The sequence below is a fragment of the Chelmon rostratus genome, chromosome 19 (assembly GCF_017976325.1).
Source record: "Chelmon rostratus isolate fCheRos1 chromosome 19, fCheRos1.pri, whole genome shotgun sequence".
Lineage (NCBI taxonomy): Eukaryota > Metazoa > Chordata > Actinopteri > Chaetodontiformes > Chaetodontidae > Chelmon > Chelmon rostratus.
The window spans coordinates 7,130,527-7,143,792 of NC_055676.1; the positions used below are offsets into that span (position 1 = coordinate 7,130,527).

The window sequence follows — 13,266 nt, forward strand, 5'->3', positions numbered from 1 at the left end:
TGCCCTGGCCTTAAAAACATAAGCTCCAGACAAAAGAGAACATGCATTTTTAGATTTTCTCCCCTCACTTTTGCTTGTATGACCAGTGGACGGGGGCTTTGTGAAAGTAGCTAAGCCGCTGCTAAGGTGCCTCCACGCGGGGGTGGGTAGTGGTATGTTTTCACAATGCCGCCGGTAAAAAGAGACGAAGATGTGTCATCTTCAGTTCTGCAGCCATTGTCTTTAACCTCTTGGGGGCTGGCAGCTGGTAGCAGCCACTGCCACATTTTATCTCCTAAGCGTTGACTCCAATGGTTGTTTTTCCTTTTTTTTTTTCAGTGCCCTACACTGTTACACAATCAAACCCACGATGCTACCATCTTGCCAATGACAAAGCTCTGCAGTCTGCATATTCTACTTGATGTTTAAGTATGACAGCAGTATGTTCAACTCTTCACGATGTGGACTGACAACTAGCTGTAAGGATTAGTCTAATGATTGATTAGCTAACCAGGAGAGCATTGATTGCCACCTTTTTTGATTATATATTAATTATTTCAGGCATATTTTTAAGCAAAAATGTCAAACATTTGTTGGTTCCAGCTTCTTTTCTTTGTTATTTACGATAGCAAATGAAGAGCCTTTGAGTTTTGAACTGCTGGTTGGACAAAAGAAGCAATTTGACGATGTCACTTTGAGCTTTGAGAAAATGTGATCAGCATTTTTTTTGACATTGTGTAAACTAAACAGATTATTCGATTAATCATGAAAATAATCAGATTAATCATTAGTTGCAGCACTAGTTGACAACAGACCTGAGCACCACAAGCAGTAATTCCGAAGGCTTATACGATATACTTAACTTTGTTGTCAAAGGGTGTGGAGTAGTGATCAAGCCCTACATGGCTGAACAGACTTAGCTTAATTTGCTGAGCGTGCACTTGCAAATTTCAGTGCACAGTGACATGGAGCGTCTAAGCCAAAAGAGACTTGCTAAAGGGCAAAACTTAAACTGTATCAGTTCATCAGAGAGGAACTCTCAACAGCTTCATGTGTGTACTCTGTAAAACTGATCATGCAAATGAATGTTCATGGCTTAAGACACTGCATAAATGTGCATAAAGGGATGTAATTACTCCAGCAGAGAATAAAATGAATGTCTTTTCAAGCAGTGGCACGAATCTCAGTGTTTTGTATGTGACTCACTGATTTTCTTGAATTACAGGATCCACTGGGCAGGCACAGAGACAGCCACCCAGTGGTGTGGGTACATGAGTGGTGCAGTACAAGCTGGTCAGCGAGCGGCTCTGGAAGTGCTGGCTGAACTCACCCCCATGGTACTGACCCAGGAGGAGCAGGAGGCAGTGCAGCTCAGTGAAACTGATCAGCATCCTGCCAAACAAACACAATCATCCAAACTCACGTACCTCTCTACAAGCAAGGCTCTGGTCGTAGCAGCGCTGACAGTCAGTGCCGCTCTCTTGCTTGCGCAGCATCAGAATGCATTGGTAAAGGTCAAAACTTACCTGACGAATGCATTTTCAACAACCAGGCACAAGATGTTCCTCTTGTAAGAGAAACGTGTGAAGCAGGTGTGCAGTTCACCTGAGGAAAATTGCCTCCTGATATCTGATCTTTTTTCTTTTCGTTTTTGGCTCGGGCCACAAAAGTTCAATAAACGAGATTAATTTTTTTATGCATTGTATCATATCAAATGATCTCACTATATAGGTAAATTATGGCATTACGTAATGTGTTTATCAAAATGATTTAGAATGTGCAGATTAAATGCAGAGTGCTCTTGAAGCAGTTGAGGTGTTACTCTGTTCCAGTTTTACACTTTTGTAGCATAACATGTATCGCATTATGAAGTGTTGATTAATAACATTTCAATTATGTTAGAACAAATGTCAAATTTAATAATAAGCATAATTTACTGGTTTAATTAAGGATTTCCCTTTCTTGTTAGCAAAGTTAGAACAAAACCTCTGGAAGAGAAAGATTTAGTAACCCCAGTTGAATTTTTGCCTGTCAGCTTGAATGATTTTATCATTTGCTCATCACAAATCAAAAGAAAATTATTCTTTGTACAGTACCAACAGAAATCAATCGGAGACGTTTGCAGCGTGCAGCTTGTTGTCTCATTTGCCTCTGTAACATTTCAAATTGTGACTATAAAATTTAGGTTGTGCTTGTAAGCTCAGGGCTTCAGGGCGATCATGTTGTGTTTAAACCAGTTTGCGGTGAGAAAACGGAGCTTTCATACAGCATGCCTTGCTTTGTTTCCCAGAGAGCCATAAAACCCGCTTGAGAGGCTTGGAGCAGAGCCACGCACGCGTTCCACCAAACCACCAACAGGCATCCGAATGAGTGTGAGATGGATGAACCAGTCACACAGTGATAATGTCCGAGAGGAAGTGATTTAATCACTATCACTCGATTGCACAGTTGATTGAAAGGATTTTTGTCGGTCCCCGTGTCTCTCCTGGAGAGTATCTCAAACTCCCACTGATCATTGGACGGTAGTATGTGACTCCATTGGCGCCATGGCTTGCTATTTGTCTTTGTTATCACTAGCTTGCACTGAATCAACTGCCTGGTCTCCCTGGTTTCATTTAAGCCTGTGCTGCCTGAATCAACACCAACAGCTCAACATCTCCAAACATGTGTGAGGTTTTTTTTTTTTTTTTTTTTTCCCCAGCGATCTGGTCACTGATTTGGTCACTTTGTGTTGAAACAGGAATAATGATTCTCATGCGGCTCTTAGTTTCTTAACAAATTTAATGTGAAATACGTTTTTTTCTGACTTGGCCCCACTGAGAGGAAATATAAAGCGGATGGGTGTGCTATTTCAGGGACTTCACAGTGCTGCTCAGAGGTTCCTTCTTACGCTACATATCTCCAGCTTCAGGCATGCATGCGGTAATGTACCATCTGGGGGACTGGCAGCGTGCCTTGTTAGTTGCTGTTTTGTTGTCGCTCAATGCAGTCCAGTTCTTGGGTTCACTGGCGAATGTGTTTGTGCGAACGTGTGTTCGCTGGGATGAGCATTTATTAGAACAAGTCTCCTAAACTATTGTGTGAATTGTAACACCGACATGCATAAACTCTATAGTCACAAAAACCTGCCTTGTTAAAGAATGAGCAGTGCAAGGGAACAGGAGAAAAAAGAACAGCCACCTCAAAATTGGAGAAATGTGAGAAAATGCCATAGTTGTCTTTGTTAAACACGCCATGTTTGGCACCTTGATGAAGGCTGAAAGCTTCATAATTTTGGTAATTCGCTCTGAAAAGAAGCGCATCAGTATACAGCAGCCAGCATGCTGTCACATTATACAAAGTCATATCATAATACAGAATAAACACTGTGTTTCGCAAAGACTCAGGTAGGAGGACAGCTTGCTCGATATGTTGATGCTCCCAAGATAAGGGAGGAATGCAATAATGTTTTTTTCAGCCCCTCGAGCACAAAATGCCATAAATTAAAAAACAGACAGATCAGCCTATTTCAGTATCAAGCTCTACTCTGCAAACTGGACAGTGTGTTTGTGTGAATGTTGTACCTATTTCTTACATATCCAATAAATGATTTCTAGTAAAGGTAATGTTGCTGTAATTACTGTAGCCTCTGTAAACACCTGTTGTAGCACAGCCTTAGTGTTTGCCTGTAGGCAATAGCACCAACTTTAAAAATTCATACACCGCAGTGCAATGTAATCAATATTTGTGACCATAAACAACTCTTTTCTCAGAAATAATATATCTGTTTAAGCACATGCACTTGCCATCATGCTGCATGTTATACTGACTTCCATCTAGCACTACAGCCACTTGTGATAACAAGTGTGTCATCATAATTCAGTTCAACAACCCTAGAATGAATACTGCCTTGGTGAAGCTTGTTATGTTCAGTTAATTTAAATTATGTCAGCAAGAGGTTGATTCAACTCTGCCAATTGTGTTTAGACTGCGTTCTGTTGCATTGTTATGCAAATCCCATCAAGTGCCTTTCACTTGGCAAGGGTTTACTTATGGCCCGTGCTCCTCATTGCCAACGCTGCTTTCTTGTGTTTAACATACATCATGATTTTTGAGGCTGTTTTCAAAACCTAATGAGTCGTTTGTGCAGCTGCCTTTGCAGCTGTGATTAAGTTGCTTCAATGTTATAGGCCTATTTGCTGTGGAATTATGTTCACAATGCGTGATTCTGCTGCACTAATTTGTGTCCAATGCCAACATTCCACAGTGTTTTTTTTTTTTTTTTTTAATTTAAGAGAAGCAAACAAAAACAACAACAGTGGAAATAAATGTGGAAGAGAGGGGGCTGATGGGCATGAGCACTGACTTTCACGCGTACCATCCGAGACCAATAATGAAAAGATAACTCCACTGATTCGGCACTGCGCTCTTACAGCATGGTTGGACCCATGATGGACAGTTTTAAAAAAAGAAAGCATCAAAATCAACAAGGCAGAACCAGGGATATTGTGTTTGCGATTCTGTGTAAAAACCGAGAAACCAGTGTTAGTAGCGGCTAATAGCTACTAGCTCGACTCGAGCAGAGATGAGGAGAGAGCTGAGGAGGCCTGGGAGGCTCCTGTCTTTCTATGTTTTCATTTCCAAACTAGTCTTCAGCCAAAACTGACACTGACTCAAGTGACATCACTTGAGGCAGTTCATCAAGTTTTGTGCAGCCCCCTCTGGAGCCACGAAAGGATTGAGGAATTTCTACAACTTCCTTTGCAGTATTACTCCCAAGACCTGTAATCAGACTTTGATGTGTAGTCTGTGGACGTCCCCGTTAATGATGTCTTTTAACTTTAACTTTGACCAAGTATTTTGGCAATCTAACCTCAACCACACCTTAATACTCTAGTTGCAACACACTTTTCAGGACGTCATTTGCTGTTGTAGATAATGTGGGGTTTCGTAAAACAGTTTCAACGTTCTGTCTGGAAATCACAAAGGCCAGCTGCACAACTTCATTTTTTCAATCAGTTTTATTTTTAATTCAGTTTTATCTGCAGTGAAGTGAATATTAAACAGCTCTCAGAGAAACGGCAAGGCCAGGTAGTCTGGATTTGTGTTCCCTGTAATAGATAAAACTGCAAGAGCCAGACATACGATGAAAGCATCTAAGAGGAAGTGATTTCATCGTTATCACTCGATTGCACAATGGATTGAAAGGATTTTTGTTTGTCCCCATTTCTCTCCTAGAGAGTATCTTCAACAGCCACTGATCATCGAACAGTAAGTCTGGTGCCATGGCTTGCTATTTGTCTTTGTTATCACTAGCTTGCACTGGATCAGCTGCCTGTTCTTCTTGGTTTCATTGAAGCCTGTCCAGGCTGAATCAAGGCCAACAATCCAACACCTCTATATACGCTGCGGCGTCTGGGCCAGAACAAATCTGACAGGCAGATCTCCACACAGATTTCCACATGGGGGACGTGTATAAAACAACATGTGCAGCAAGGTGTAATGACCAAGCTGCCAGGCGTTCAAGGGCATTCAGAACAAATCAGAACCAACATTCATGAATACACAACAAAACAGAGCACTAACCGAAGGAAGAGACACACTGCCAGTGCTATCCCAACACGCAACAACATTCGTGCATCACAGATGCAAATGTGAGCAGCGTATATATGAATCTTTGTCGTGACAGATGATGAACAGCGCAATACAAAGGCTTTAATATAAGCTTCGCTCAGCGTCGACATGGCTGAAAGCAGTGAGTGTGTGTGCTGAGCTGTGTGACCGTGGCTTCTTTCCAGTCATATATGCACTAGATGTTCTCTCTCCAAGGCAAGCTGCACTAATCGGGCCTTCCGTGAGTGGAGCACGACTACATTAGGTCCCCTGACATTGCCAAATAACTTCATCACATGTGGCAGTCAAGGATGGAGCATGTTTAAATGCAGGGAAGAATCACGTTCCCCCTGCAGCGCGATCATGACTGATGGGAGAACAGTGTGGACCAGCATCTGCCTTAACGGGAAATTCCAACCACTCTCAATCCTTAAGAATGATAATCTTACAAAAGAGCCAATTATGCAATAATCTGCAACTGAAGTATTATGGTATGGGTGAGGCTAGTGAGCTAAAAGACCATCATTGGAGCAGCAGGTGGCGGGAGAGGAGGTGGAGGCTTAATGAGCTGCACCTGCCCGCCGCTAGCCGCTGAGGTGTTAGCTGCTTAGCTGGAACTGACAAATGGCTGATTCGCAACTGTTCCCTCAGGTGCTGCAGCGTCCGGCATTGAACCCCATTTATTGTGGGTGTTTCTCAAGCAGTCTTACTGGTAAGAGGATGACTGCATCTTTCGACATTTTAACACATTAGCTGAGCTTTCATAAGTCAATAGTGCTTTTTTATGTTGCCAGCTTTGGTGGATGATAGCTTCTTAGATTCTCACTGCAGTCCAGCTAAGCTAAGCAACACGCTTATGTTATCCACCATAGCCAGATGTCAGGTGACCTACATTGACTTTAATTTAATTGCACTTGTTAGAGTGGAGTGGAAGACCGTGGGTGGGGGGCAGACTGGATATTTTGACTGCACATTCTGTTCTACCCTCTGCCTGGACAAATTATATAACAAAATGTTTTGTTGAATGAATTTGGTTGCCTTATAAATTTTGTACCATTGACCAAACTATTTTTTTTGGCTTCATTAATATTCACTTGTTCTGCATGTTTATGAGAATGTCTTCCCAGAAGATAAAGCTTGGATGTGAGTAATTCTGACCATAGAGGCGCGCTAAAATATTCATGCATACTGTAAATGCATTCTGTGTTATGGGCACAGTTCCCTTTCCCTCCAAAATTCACAGAAAAACTGATGAATGCTGGCTCTCTCACACTGTTACTGTTGCCGCTGGAAACCATTCCGACAGGTTTGCCGTGCAGCTTTATTTTCTGAACCATTGAGGGCCACATGAACCACATGACCACATGGCGGCCAGATCAAAGTGTGTCGCAACTCTCTCTTTCAACGAGTCTGCTGCTAGAGAGCTCAAATGAGGCGGGTTATGCACTTCTAATGGCAGCTGACACTCGTAGTGTTGCAATCCTGCAGTCTTCTGACAGTATGTCCTTCAGAAGCCTCTGTCTTGTCGACTATCTCCGCACACCAGTATACGCTTTAGACCTGCTCCTGTTAACCCTAATGTTTTCATTCCATGTCCTTTCTTTCTAATACATCATCATCATCATCATCATCATTCACTAAGACCAGCTAGATGCTTTCCTAGAATGTGAAGTGTGCAGACTATTGTGTCCTATTCTTAATCTAGTCATTGTTACCTCATTGTTTCTATTTCTTCCCCTATTTTCACAATACTCACTCTGTTTTGAATTGAATGTGAATGTCTTCCCCTTATCCCTGATCCCAGTGCTGTCGCCACTCTATACTGATGCTCTCCCCCTTTGTATGGAAGGCCCATATTAGGAGGAACCCAACCACACTTGACTTTATTTGGTTTGATTTGTTCAATCAGCCATCAAAATGGCGTACAACTCAACAGTGTACACAGTGAAGAAATGTGGGGTTTGTTTGTTCTTAACTCAGTGGCAAGGAACTCCTACTGCACGAGTAGTATCTGTAAACGACTGTTTTGATCTGACAGTAAAAACCTGCACGTACTTGGTATATTTGCATGTCTTACGCATGATTGTAAAACTGACTTACTAGATCTGCATTTTAATTTTTTGCCTTGAAAACCTCTTACCATTCCTGTAGAATTATCCTGTAACGCCGATCTAAGGCACACCAAAGTGTTCTTGAACTATTTGGCATACATGCATGGTTGCTTTTGCAAGGTAACACTCTGAAGATCAGAAGGTCAGAATCTCTTTCAATGCTCCTGGCATTGAGTAATAGAAGTTTGAACACACTGAAATAGAAGGTGTTTTATTTCTGCCTAAATAAAATATATATATATAAAGGCAATATATTCTATTTATCTAGATAAATAGAATATATTTATTTTCAGGGACAAATAAAACAGCTTTCTGTGATTATTATAGTATTGTGGACTAAATATTTGACTGGATTGGATTGTCTGGACCTTTGCCAATACAATGAGGCCGTTTTTGTCTGAGTGTTAAAGGTTTTGAAGTAATTCAAAATCTACCAACAGTGTTTCTAGTAACCACACAGGGAGCACGGGCCATGCCACAGTTGGATAAAACTCCTTCCCATACTCTCTTGCTGTTGCATATCCTGTCCAGCCAAATCTTAACTTTGGCGTTCCCTGCCTTTCCCTGTAGCTCTGTTTTGGTTGGGTCTCTATCTCCATGACCTTTCAAATGTTTCCAAGAGAGCGGTTTCCTGCATAAACCCTGCCCCCTCCCATCGTTTGGACCGTCCCCCACACCTCTCCTCCTGGAGCTGTGTTCCCACTTGAGTCACAAAACTTTCTCCACAATGCCCTTTTTGCCTGTCTTATTTTCCTCCTTACCACTGCCTGAGCTTTTATGTACTGGGTGTTTGCTGTACATTTTTAGTTTCTGATCCTCACAGCTTCTTCACTGTTATTGTCTGACCGTGGCCTTTAAACTTAGGGATGGATCTCTATATAGCAAACAGAATAAAAACAAAGTAAACAAGCAAATTACATTCTTATGTAAGAAAAAAGCAAACAATTAAGAAAGTGCAGACCAAACATTAGCAACAAAGTGCTAATATGTTGGTTTACCCTTTCACATAGGTACACAAACATTTTAAGTGCACACTAACATATTGAAAAACACACTTTCCGCTGTGCTGGATCATTAAAGATGGGGGGGAAAATGGGACATGGGAGAGAAAGGAAAAAGAAAAAAGAAAAAAAACATAGCTACTGAAGTGAGAAGTGAATGTATGAACAGCTGACTAATATACGTAATAGCATCAGACCAGGTGGATAATGTTTGACGTTCTGCACCATTAACCTTGGCAGTAGAATTTTCTAGAAGATAGACATCATAGAACAATACAGGCCAGACACTGTTCTGAACAATACTCGCTTCGAAGAACATTTAAGAATGGTCTCTTTGCAGTAGCTGAAGCGGCAGGTATTAGTCATTTCAGTCCATATGGTAATACAACCTTTGGGTTATGATCAAGAAGCCGGAAGGCTGGACAAAACGGAAGATGAATGAGTATGTCTGGATAATGATCACTGCCTGTGGTTCAGTCTTCGTATATTTTCCAGTCAAATATTGGAATAATGGCAATGATTATTCTAATAAAAATACTTATTATGATAGGGAGAGTGTCTTAGGGGTTGGGGGACAGTTCTAGAGGGAGGGGGCAGCAGTAGTAAAGGCCCTGTCCCCCCGAGTCTGATGCTTGGACCAGGTGAGGAGGTTGGTTAGGTAGGAGGTGGCTGGGTTTTGAAGGGGCTTTGTAAGTGATGAGGTGAATTTTCAACTGGATTCTTTGTTAAATGGGGGGCCAGTGGTGGTGTTGAAGGTGTGGGGCGATGTGATCTCTGGGGAGAGGGTGGGTGGAACAGATGGGAAGCTGAGTTTTAAAAGTATTGTAGTTTCTTCAAGACTTGTTGAGTCGAAAAAGTTTCAGCAGCTGAGAAGGAGGAGGGGCAGTGATGATCAGTGCTTTTAAGATGATAGAGGAGTGGGTCTGATCAAATATGATACCCAGGTTATGGGCGTGTGTGGCAACAGGAACAGTGTAGCCATCAGTGCAGAGAGAAACATCATGGCAGGATTTGATGAGGAATTCAGGGTCGACTGTGAGATTTCAGGTTTGTTGCTTGTGGGCAGCTTGTGAGGGTGGAGTGAACGGCAGCAGTCATGAATTTGGTGGAGATGTAGAGCTGGAACCGGGAACTCATGCGGGAGAGGAGGATGGAGGGATTGATGGTGTGGCAGCACTGAAGTCGGGTAAGATAAGGACATTTGTGTTTTGAGGTCATTTGTGACTTTGATTTGGGCAGTTTCTGTGCTGTGTTGGGATCTGAAACCAGACTGATGCGGTTCATACTGTTGTTGAGCTTTGAGTTAAGAGGCAAGTTCACATTCCAGTATTTTAGAGATTGGAGATGTGTTTGTAATCCTTTGGGGTGTCAGGGTCAAGGCCAGGCTTTTTGAGGATAGATGTAACGGAGGCAGGTCTGAGGGTGGGAGGGACAGAGCCAGCAGGGAGGGAGGGGTGAAGCTAGATGTGGCCAGCTGGTTGTGGATGGTCTCCATTTTTGATTGGTAGAATGAGAAGAAGCAGTTGTGAAGTGTCCATAGGTTTATTGTGAATGGATGAACTGGAATAAATGAGGAGAGTGGGATGTTGAGGCCATCTTTGTATTATTGCATGTACTGTTTGCCGGGGGTACAAGCAAGATCGTCTAGGCAAGAGGATTGTGTGTTATTGAAGAGGTTGACCAAGTCCGTGGGGGTGGGGCTCAGAGAGGGGGTGAGGATGGATCATTTTTGACTGATTCAGGCAGACGGGGATGAGGGACGGATGGACTTAGTACAGATAGTGATGCTGCACGTGCATCTAACTCAGAGCAGCGCTGAAGATAGACAGCCGTAATCTCCCGCAGAATCCATCCAAATCTCACACCAAGCGAGTGAGAGCTCTGCTTTTGAACTTTGAGTGATCAGTGACTTTATTTCCTGCTGCTTCTCTGATGTCCGCCCTCTCTCTCACACTCCTCTTGATATTTTCACATCTAATTCGGCGAAGTGAGGGTTTATGCAACCGAACCAGAGTCGGTGATGATCACTGGAGCTGTGGAAAAACAAGTTTTATGTCGTTTATGTCAAGTTTGAATGACGCGTGTTTTACGATGATAAAACTACTGTTTCTGGAAATGGAGTCTGGTTTCTTTGGGGAGCACGATAGTGGCTGTTTCTGGTTAAACAGAAAGGATCTTGCTCTTTCTCTATGGGGCTCCTTTCCATAATGTCCTCAGACACTTAAAACAATAACAGTCTGAGCCTGACATTTTAAACGGACGTACACTGACGTTCCACAAACACCCAGAGGGATTACATTACGGCCTGTTTCACAGCTGCCGATTGCAGTGCTCTCACACAATCCTGGACCAGTTACAAAGATTGTTGTTGTCCCCATTAGTCAATCGGACACAAAAGCATGGGAAATAGTGTCCATAAACACAGGAAATATTTGACCGATATTTCTCCCATTTGTGCGGGACATTGAAATCGTCTGGTAAAGGAGGAGCAGCACACACTGAATCCGTCCCGTCTGAGTAGACTTACGTGCTGTGGTGACTTTGTAACATGATACCTGGCTGGAGATGTAACACATACAGCAAATCTATCACCTGAGGGTTGACACCAGTTTTCTCACTCCCCCACAATGTGCACATTGTATACAAATCAAAATCTAAGATGAGCTTCAGCCTCGGTCAGTATTCTCCCATTTCAGACTATCATATCAACATGATGCACTGCTGCTTTAACAATTATTTGAATCTTTCAGTTTTTAGACATCAGATGTTGCATTTATCACTCCTGCGACAAAGGTCACCATCTTCTTTTCCTCTGCCCACACCTTCCTTTTATCATTCCGCTCTGCATTCTTCGCCATTTGTCGTTTCTTACGGCTGTTCTCCTGAGACTATTTTTCCTGCCCAGGCATCTTAACTGCCTCTGCCTGGGAGACTTTTTCCTTCAATCTTATCTTTTGAACCTCTGCCTCATGTTTCATTCCTTCGCAACCCCAATATGAAACACTTGTGTCCACCTCCACAAGGGCAGCATTTTGGTTGCTCTCCGTCTCCACTCCTTCCACACACATGTTCACCACCACACCTGGCACATCCTCTTTTTCCTTTGGCAACATGTGACCACATTCCTGGCAACTGAAGCACCTCACTGCTTTTGATTTATTTTCTTTCATATTTTACAAATCCAAAATGTGGTCCTCGTTGGCTTCCTTTTAACTTGAATTCTGACAAAATGGTTTCAGTCTCCTTTTTCTCAACTTGTCTTGTCATTCTTCTTGCACTCTTAATTGCAGTGTTGCGTACTTGCAAGTTCTCTACAAGTTCCCTCATGTTAACACACAGAGGTTTTTCAGAAATCACATCCCTTATAGCCATTCAAGCTCTATTCCCCTACTTTAACTCTTCCTTCCACTGGTGATTGGGCAGCATCCTAGAAGCTTATTATGCCTTTACAAGTTAGGGAGGGGGTTGTTCACTTGCCAGCCAGCAATGCTCTCAGGGTGGCCTTAACCCCCCCCCCCCCCGGCAGAACACACCAACCTCTGCATTGAGTGGAACTGCTTCTCTTCGGTGAGGCTTCTGATGTCAGATGGTAGTGATGATAATGATGATGCTACTTGCAGCTGGTTTTCCAGGGTTGGGCCGGGCTGGGACCAAATCAAGTATTGACGGCTGCATATAAATGGGAATTTTAGTGAAATATTCACTTTCATGTGCCATTGCAACAGCTTAGTAGGAATATTGTCTTCTTTGGAACATTTTGTGCATGTTAACACAGTCATTGATCAGTTTTGGATTTTTTGGGGGTTTTTTTGCCTTCTCCATCTGCACTTCATGATTACACCCAATTAGCAGATTTCCATCCCCCACAATTCTACCATATTTCACTTCCCAAACTTGTGTTCTGATGACGTTTGTCAGCGTTAGCAGCTCCAGTTTCTTTACACCTCCCTTAAATAATACTACATTCAGTAATCCTGCCTTCAGGACCTTTCCCTCATCTTCCCTTCATAACATTTCTTTCTCTTACAGTCACTCGGCGTCATTATCTATTATCTCTAACTACTTCTTACCACTCATTTTTTTCGAGTACATCACTTCGATTATACTCCTTCTCACTAAACTCCGTGTTGTCGCTGCTATCTGTCTATCAACCTATAGTCTTACGTGATATTCCCCACACTACTTCCTCCGACAATCAAGTCCAGATGTCTGTAAATCAAAGTCACTTTATTAGTTGTATAGATTGGTCAAAAAATAAGTTTCACAATTAAGACAACTTCTGGTGCGTTTTCCTCTTAAAGTGCATGCTATACACTTCCTGTGATATTAATCATGACCTCTTTGGGCAAACAGGCGATATCTGAAGTTCTGTTCTGAAGTTCTGCCCCCGTCCACCTTAACAAGCAGCAAGTTCAGCACTTTATCATACTCATTATCTATACATCTAAAATATGCATTAATAAGTAAATAATTTGGGGAGGGCACAGGCACTCATAGATGCTGTTCACTGATTTGCTCATTGAAGATGACAAGCCACAAAAATAATGATCGCTTTCCGGATCTGATGGTCTCATTGCACTTCA

General features: G+C 42.5%; 1 protein-coding gene across 1 annotated transcript in view; it reads left to right on the forward strand.

Annotated features, from left to right (window-relative positions):
* si:ch211-127i16.2 (probable flavin-containing monoamine oxidase A) overlaps positions 1-1,553 on the forward strand; it is a 39,375-nt gene extending 37,822 nt beyond the window's left edge. Inside the window, exon 12 of the mRNA XM_041960667.1 lies at positions 1,205-1,553. Coding sequence (XP_041816601.1) covers positions 1,205-1,553 — 349 coding nt within the window. The remainder of the gene's footprint in view (positions 1-1,204) is intronic.
* The last annotated feature ends 11,713 nt before the right edge of the window (positions 1,554-13,266 follow it).